Below are 9014 nucleotides of genomic sequence, written 5' to 3'. Positions count from 1 at the left end.
AGATGGAAAAAAACTTTAAAAAAACAAACAAACCCAAAAAACAAAAAAAAAAAAACCTCAATAAAGTGAAGAGGGTAGTTTCAGAAACCAATTCACTGCTTCAGTTGAATACGTATGTGAAATGTGTAGTTTTACAATCACTTCAGCCAGTGGCACTAAAACCAGGACCGTGCGAAAGGGGACTGTCCTAAGGGGCCAGATCTGTCGTCCAGGGTGGGATATGTGGAGCATCGCAGTGTCAGAGCGTGTCTCTCTCCTTCACCACCCATTGCCATTCCTGCGTAATAGAGCACATGATTAGTCTAACAAAAACACAATGCCAGCTGCCTGGATGTGAGACTGCATAAATACAGCCTTTTGAGTTTCGTTACATGCCCTTGGAACGCCTGTGTTTTCTGAGCAAAGTCCATATGGCAATCATAAAGTGCACTCAGACCAGCCCTGTTCTGCCCCTAACATTCACATGCCAATTTCTCTTCCAATTTGGAGGAATAATTTTGCTAATTTGCTTTCCGCATGCAAGCCATTGGAGATGAAACACTCCACACTGGTTGTGTTTGGATATTAAAGGCAGGGTCCATTTTCTTCAGCCAATACATGTCAACACCCATATAAGATGAGTTAAATGGAGCATGATGGTTTTATTAAACTGCACATGTCCTTTGATTGGAGCCCTCTGTTTTCAGTACCAGCTGACTACTAATTATTTAACTAATTTCAAACAGACTGTTTGGTAGAGTAGCTCAGATCATAGCACCAATCAGTATCAACTGAAGATTAAAGGTTGACTGGTTTTAATTAAAATTAAATGTAATGGTTTCTTAGGCCTCAAACATCACAGATTCTGTTTACTTGTCTTAGCACAATATAGCATTGCCTGTAAATAAATTAATTTGCACAGCACTGCTGGATGAGTGGTGCAGGCATGTGATCGGTGGAAATAATGACAACTGACATATCAGTACATCAAAGTGAAACATGACTTAAAACATGGTGTTCGGCCAACACTGATGGATGTTTATAATTAGGCTTAAACCTCTATCCCTTCAGCATTTCAGCTCTCTCCACCTGCAGAGCTCTTGCCCACCCACCGAGTAATGAAAGCACATTCTTCGCCCTTACTGACAGTTTAGTTTCCTCTTTTTCACACCCAGCAATAAAAGTCTAATGATACTATCAAATATTTAGTATTGCAGGACAGTGTAGATAATATGGGCTGTAGATGGAGATATAAGGGAATTTTCTATGACAGGAAGCATTTCTTAGGAGTGAAAATATGTGAGTATGTGTGGCTTTCTGTTTCCCATTACTCATGTTTCTTTCTTCATGCATCTCACATACAGTATTAGTGCTCTAAACTGCAGCTCACTCCATGGGGTCGACTAAGAGCTTCACCTGGCTGCATGTATTACTGAACAGATATGCGCGTCTTACAAGATTTTATGCTGAAAGTACTCTTTTTCTCTACCCTAGTTCTCTACTCTCATTCTTACTAATCACTGATCTCACTTACATGAGGTGTAAACAGTCAAATTAGGACTCTCTACTGTCAATTTTATGGAATTATTTTTTTTAACTATAAAAACACCTACACTTAGTAAAACCACAGACATCAGAAAAGACAGACATTTTTGTGTCTAAGTAAGTAACACTACTGATACCTTTAGGTAAACTTTACTTATGTATGTAGCTACTTTCCCATCCAGCTCTCATACCAGGAGCTTTTTGTACTTAAGTAGACCTACTTTTTTTTAAAGGAAACGCATGGCTTTTTGTCACACAGGGCACACGACAGAAGCTCATAGCCTTCGAACCAGCTGGCTGATCATTGTTACCAAACAAATCTCACTTCACATTTTGGAACCAGAACTTTCAAAGAGCATGACCTCTTTTATTTATTTTAAGTGCCCAATAGCATTTTTTTATTGTACATACCACCCACAACTCTTATCCACTTACACTTTGTAGCGAGGAAGAATATAACAAAAGTAAGATACATTTTTAAAAATCAAGCTTAGATCTCTTTCAAAAGCAATAAATTTTAGAAAGCATTCCAGTAATGTATTCAGTGGTGGTTCTGTACTATAGACCTGTGTTTTGCACTTTGGAGCCAAGACACAGAGCAAACACCCAGTTTCCGAGCTGTATCTCGCTATTCCCCAGAGAGCAAGTCCGGTCTGGGTAAGGTCACAGCATGCAAAATATTTTCATTAGTGGTACTAATCACTGCAGCTTGTGGTCATGCGATGAGAGGTGGAGACTCATTAGGAGGCGTGTCCCTAGCTGCACCTCAGCTTCCACTAGTTGAGTCCAAACACATCCTGGCTGCTGACAGACGGCCTGCAGCTGGAGCAGGTGGGACCCTCACACACACACACACACACACACACATACACACACACACACACCCGCAGCACTGACCAGTCTGCCCGTCCATTCTAGCATCTTGTCCGGCCCACGCTTACTCCAGATCCCAACAGCATGTAGCAAAGATGCCATGGAAGACAATCATAATATGAAGAATAAAAGCATTGTGTATTTGCTATTTACTTGTGTAAATACACACACACACACACACACACACACACACACACACACACACACACACATATATATATATATATAAACAGAACAAAGCAGAACTTCCTCTGCCATGACCTTTGCTTGGTTATTTATTCCATGTTTGTAGGCTCAACAAAACCCCTGTTAGGTAATGAGAGGCAGTCCTTAGCCAAGGACCAGAATAACACAGCATAGCTAGCATACTTCTCCATTTTAATAAGAGATTAGCGGGCACTTTCCACCTGTTTCCGCGGCTCAGGAGCTTGGCAGTGATCTGTGTGGGCCCCGGCACAACAGCCCACATCTGCTTCACATGTTGTCCTTTTTACTCGGTGCCTTGCTTCTGGCTTCCTGTGCTCACAATGAGTTCAGTGTGTTCTGCAACGGGGCCGGGGCCTCGTCTGCATGGCCCCTTCACAGCCCAGCAAAGTCAACAGCTGTAGCGGAATGTAAATTCACAGCGCCACTGTGTATTTGAAGCCTACCTCAAAGGGGCCAGTTAGTAGACATTTAGAGGGTGAACCAGGGACCATTGAGGGTTTTGGTGACCAGAACAATGCCAAGCCAGAGTTACTTTTGCACTCAAACATCCCACTGACACGCTTCTTCCAATGCTGTAGTTTGTCAATAGCTCATTTTGAATCACATTAGAACATAGAGTAGCTCACTGTGCCAAAAGCAAGGTTGCAGCCCTAAAGGCTAGTGGTGTCAGAACGCAATCTGCAGTTATGAAGGAGTCAGACAGGCATCTGCATTAATCTTACACAGCCTCAGCACAGGCAAGAAGAGTACACTGTAGAAACGCCAAGGTCTTCCAGAGAGTGCACAGCCATCGGGGATTCATGCTCCCGTCAGCAATGTGGTAAGGCACATTAGGACTACCCAGAATAAAAGTCTTGGAGGATTATGGCAGCCTGACAGCAAACACTGTGAAACATTTAACAAATCCTGCGCTTCTCGGGAAGCTCATTAAATGCATTAACGTCAGTACCAGTGAGGAGACATCACTCCACAAGTTTCACCGTGCTGCCAATTAGACAAAAGAATGGCAGTTTTCATCTCCATTGCAGAAGAATAAACCGCTACATACAGGTTTTTCTATTCTATATTATTCTGAGAGCTGTGGAGTTTCAAAAGGGCACAAAATGAGAGGAAGAGGAAGCAGGTAAGATTTGTTTCTCTGCACCCAGTGCAGTTTCTCCACATTATCATAACCACACTGCACACACACTAATGGATAAGGCAGCAGATAGATACTCTTAAGAGGGCTGCAGATTTGTTCAGAGTGTGAGTGACACAGAGAAGTGTGAGGGCTCTGGGGGCCCGATCCTCTGGTGCTTGTTTCTCTGGGGGCCTGATCCTCTGGAGCCTGTTCTTCTAGGGGCCCAATCCTCTGGTGCTTGTTCCTCTGGGGGCCTGATCCTCTGGAGCCTGCTCCTCTGGGGGCCTGATCCTCTGGGGGCCTGATCCTCTGGAGCCTGCTCCTCTGGGGGCCTGATCCTCTGGGGGCCTGATCCTCTGGTGCTTGTTCCTCTGGGGGCCTGATCCTCTGGAGCCTGATCCTCTGGTGCTTGTTCCTCTGGGGGCCTGATCCTCTGGTACTTGTTGCTCTGGGGGCCTGATCCTCTGGTGCTTGTTCCTCTGGGGGCCTGATCCTCTGGTGCTTGTTCCTCTGGGGGCCTGATCCCCTGGTGCCTGCTCCTCTGCCTTCCACCAGCCTGCCACTTTCCGGCAGTCCCATGTTGGGGCGAATCAGCCTAAACACACAAACAGTAAAGGCTCTCAGACAATGGCACAGCTGGTATTCCTCTCCCTTCAAACATGGCCATTGTCAGCTAATTGAGTTAGAACAGACTCAGATCTTCATGCAGGAAGCGATCTGTCAAAATTTTGTCACGTTCCCAATTACGGCAGTCAGTCCTCAATAATCAGCACTCTCCTGTCCATCTTGAACACCTATGAGATAGTTAACTGAACTGCTAAGCAGGCATGCTTAGATCCAGCCAGAACTGCAGTACAAGTTTAAGTAACAGTTCTTTTGGCACTGTGAATCAGGAAAGCAGGACAGATGTTTGTCTTTGCATAACAGTGCATAAAGAAGTGCAGAGGAAGCATACTCATAAAACACATCCAGACAGCTGTGAACGTGTATGACACTTCTTCTGGCTGAGGCTGTCATGTTCATCAGAGGATCATGCAAGGATCCTGTACAACAATCTCTTGCTGTTACATAACTGCCTCACTCTTTAAGGTCTTAAAGTCAGAATATACTCAACAGATGAGTGCCTATTAAATTACTTGATATTCAAATCTTCAAACAAACGTTCTGGGAGGACTGCATCAGTTGACACTAATGCAGTTAGGAATTTACCATCTGCTCCACAACTTCCAACTTCACCAGAGTAAACCCCTACCTGCACACAACTGGGGCTGACTGGACAAGCTATGGGAGCCCATTGCTGGTGCAGTGATCCTTTTCCAACCAGAAGCAGGACTGGGTTCTGGTCGCACCATCCCACAAAGGCTACCACCTGCACCATACATGACACTGAGTACCAAGGGAGGAATGACATGACAGGGGGGAGGCGCTTCACATATGTAAAATGTCTCTCTGATGGCAGCCCCCCGAAACACCTGTCAATCAGTCTGGCTGAGGAGGTGCAGTGGGTGGGTGAGGAGTAGTGGCCGGGGCTCCTGTCGCTCAGTCTGAGCCCTACCCAGCGGGGGAGCTGATCTAGACCCTGCCAAAGCTCAGCGGGCCCAGGCTGGCTTGTGTCAGCCACTCCACAGGCGGGCCGAGGCCTGAACAAGCAAACCTGCTGGGTCTCTGTGAGAGCAGGCCTGCCGTTGTGCAAGGCCTAGGCTGGATGTCAGGACAAAGGCCGGGCAGTAGAGGGACAATGGAATTAGCTGACAATTTGTATCACTTCCACTCAGGCCTGAGCCATCTTATCCTGTTAGGAGCTGCTTTCAGCTGTGCAACACAGCCCTGCTTTGAGGCAGAAGACGGATAAGTAGGATAAAGCCCTTGTTATCCCACTTTTCCCTCAAAGAGATTACAATCTTCGCTGCGGTGCGCCTTTCGAGTCGCGTTCGCGTGCCGACTCCCGCTTCCCACGCTTGACTGACGCCGTGGCCCCGGGAGGCGTCAACCCTTCAGGACGCGTCAAGCGCCACGTCACCGTAAGAGCCGTGCACCCCTCGTCAGGTGCTGGTGGCCCGTCACGGCGGGCAACATACCAGGCCTTTTCGCCAACATACAAGAGCCTCCTGCCTGACTTCATCACACCAGCTGGGGGTAGGACATCCTGGCGGGGCTCGGAGAGAAAAGGGCCCCGTGGACAGACAGGGCCTGAATGGAGGGAAACACACCGCCTTGTGCGTCAGGGGGCAGCAGGAGCGGAATGTGCGGGTGATAATGGACTGCAGCGGGTTGAGTTCTACTCGCCTCGTGCCACAATGGCGTCTTTGACAGCTGAGAGAACGCTGCCTTTGTGCAAGCCGGCTGGTAACACTACACATTGTTGTGAATGCTCTGCATAGCTGGCATTCTGCCTCGCGCCTTCCTCTGGGTTCTGAGCTTATCAAAAATTCCTTCTTCTTTCTCTCCAGCACTTCTTTTTGTGTGACTGCACATTGTGTTGGCAGCTACTGCTGAGGGCAAAGGACCTTTGCAGAATGTATTCTTCAAATACCAGCAGCTCCTGCCGATGACTTCACTTAAATAACATACAAACCCTCATAATGAAACAATAAAAAAAGATTTAGAGCAGTGTAATAGTCAGCCATCTATTTAACAGTGTCCTGTCAGTCCATTACATGCAGTATATACAGTGTCTACAAAGACGATCTAAATAGTAAACTTGCTAAATGCAATTCATTTGTCCAAAAAACTTATATTGTTTATAATATTTTAAACCTTGATAGATTTGGTATTGCAGTAGAGCATTCAGAACCTTCAAAACTGCATCTTTTATTTTATTCAATTATAAGAACATGAACAGACCTCCTAATGCATTGTCCTTGCTTGTGTGTATCCATGATGCTCAGATGTTGGACAGGAGAAAGCAGGTGAATAATTAAAGGGATGAGAATTTCTGAGGCAGAAGGGAACCTTCCAGAACAACAATACAGTGCATAACCCCTCAGCAGGTAAAAACACTCAAGTGTTCTCATTTTGCTTTCATAATATCTCAGGACATCTCCAGAGGAGCCCTGGTGCACTCACAAGGGGATACACTAATTGAGTTTCCATCTCATGTCTTTTAATAATTGGGCCGTATTACGCACATGGCTCAGGAAGCGGTTTGGGGAAAAAAGCAAATAGGAACATTTTAAATGATCTTAGCTTAGTTGGTCAGTATCTTCATAAGATTTTTAAAGCCTTTGGAAAAGCATACTTCAGAGAAGTTTATAGGAGCAGCCTGCTTGTGGTTATTAATAAACCTATTGGTAAATTTGGACTCATCTATGTGAGTAGTCATAGTGGAAAACATAACCAAATTGAAAATGTAGGGCCATACATTGGGGAAGGTTAGGGAAGACCTGTACAGCTGCCATGGCTTAGGTGTAATACATAATATGAATACATATTGCGTATACTTAAATGTTCCTGTGAAAAGCCACCACAAAACCAGGCATTCCTCGTGATTAAACAAAGCCTAGACTCAGAATACACTGAATTCTGACAGAGAGCCATGGGGGTCTTGAGCCTGGAGATATAACCGGGTGGGTTCTCACAGGGAAGTACGGACAGCAGGAGCCTTCTCTGCTCCTACACCCTGCAGATGTTCAGTCAGTCATGCATCTATATGGACACATACATGGACACGCATGCGGGTCTGCTTGGCCACTGGTTCCGAAAGCCATGTTAGAAATTTGGCAATGAAGAGTCAGTAGACTGTATTGATCTTGTGATTCAATGTTTATTCTCTTAACAATATTGGAGCCTGGCCCAGTGAATCTACCTTGTAATGACGAGAAGTCAAATCCTGAATAATGTTCTTTGAGGTCATCACTAGAGCCAACAACAATAGAGCAGCACTCTAACTACAGAGTCTGTTATATGTATATGTATATGTATATGTATATGTATATGTATAGAACTGGTACCACCTTGGCTGAATAGTGTCTATTCTTAAACCAGTCAGTTGTACATGAACATTATCTTGTGTGATGACAGAGCAACTGTGATGTTGCTGAGAGCAAGTACTGCATCATTAATCAATTGATCTGCCTGTTTTTATAAGGTACTGATCTGATCCGTACCTTATGCATATAACCATAAAATGCATCTGATGCTGCTCAACTGTTTTCTGTGCAATCGAAACTGATGTTTTATGCCTTTTAGACTCTTCAATTAGTCCATTTGCTCTTCCTGTCCAGCAATTCACTCCTCCCCCTTCACCCTGGACAGCATTCTTCATTATCTGCACCCAAGAGTGCATTCTTTTATAGGACAAAGACTTAAAGTAGTGTCTGCTTCTAAGCATGAGGAAAGGGTGACATAAGAACAGTGCTGTAAAAGAACACTATTCTGTCTCCTGGCATACTTTTTGTCTCAAATGAAGACGAGTTTCATCTTGGCCTGTGTCGCTGAACACTCGTGAGAGCCTGCCAGTAAAGTCAGAGGGCAAAGCTGAGTAGTGTACAAAGGGGTGCTGCAGCCAACAGAGGCATCATTATGACGGACTGTACCCTATCCAAGGGGGCATGGTAATGAGGCTGGAACACAGCCGATTTCCTGTCCTCTCACCATCCGATGAAAAACAAGGGATTTTATTAAGAGAAAACATAATTTCTTGCCATGCTCCAGGGCCCCCCCCATTCTCACGCAACTGCCCCCACTGTGATCGAGCCCAGAGTTGGCCAGGCTGCAGCTCATATGTGGTGTCCTCCTGTTTCTCTCTCTCTCTTTCTCCATCTCTCTCTCAGAAATGTACTCTATATACAATGGGGAAAAGCAATGGCCAGGCAACATCTCGCAATAGCCTGTAGCAGCTGAAAAGAACCAAAAACTCTCTTAAATCAACACATTGATCATTTGTTTGTGTCCTTGGAACAAATGCCAGTCCCCCTTACCAGTACCTTATCTCAGTAAACAGTAATGCACTTAAGAGTTATAAGAAATGTAGTGTACTTAAAGAGTCTAAATCAGGTATGACAGGCACATTTCATTTCTACAGTGTCTGGCAAACCTGTACCCACAGCTGCTGCACTACCACCACGTTGCCAGCTTACTCGTAGGCCCATCGTTTGATCTTTAAGACTGTGGAGCTGTAACATGAATCTACACTTATTTGGAGTGTTTATGTCTCCCTCACATGAATTCACTGACATATGGCATTGGATAGGACAGAGAATCACATCAAAGGGCCCGCACAAGCCAAACCCATCAGCTGTGCCAGGAACCTAACAGCAACTTCAAATAGTCAGAAATGGGGAAAAAGTAT

The 9014-nt window shown here is 45.1% G+C and overlaps 1 protein-coding gene across 14 annotated transcripts in view; it reads right to left on the bottom strand.

The window, feature by feature from the left end:
- gtf2f2b (general transcription factor IIF, polypeptide 2b) overlaps positions 1–9014 on the bottom strand; it is a 32090-nt gene that overhangs the window by 784 nt on the left and 22292 nt on the right. For 12 of the 14 annotated variants that reach the window (XM_081713763.1, XM_081713766.1, XM_081713777.1 and 9 more), the window contains one exon: positions 1872–4319. The exons of 1 other annotated variant lie outside the window; for it this stretch is intronic. In XM_081713763.1, coding sequence (XP_081569889.1) covers positions 3843–4319 — 477 coding nt within the window. In that variant the 3' untranslated portion in view covers positions 1872–3842. Of the gene's footprint in view, positions 1–5; positions 278–1871; positions 4320–9014 lie in introns of those variants that run through there. One more of the 14 variants, XM_081713779.1, reaches the window with a different exon arrangement.

Source organism: Electrophorus electricus, chromosome 4 (assembly GCF_041902795.1).
Source record: "Electrophorus electricus isolate QZ-2024a chromosome 4, ASM4190279v1, whole genome shotgun sequence".
Classification (NCBI taxonomy): Eukaryota; Metazoa; Chordata; class Actinopteri; order Gymnotiformes; family Gymnotidae; genus Electrophorus; species Electrophorus electricus.
This window is presented reverse-complemented; position numbering and strand designations above follow the sequence as displayed.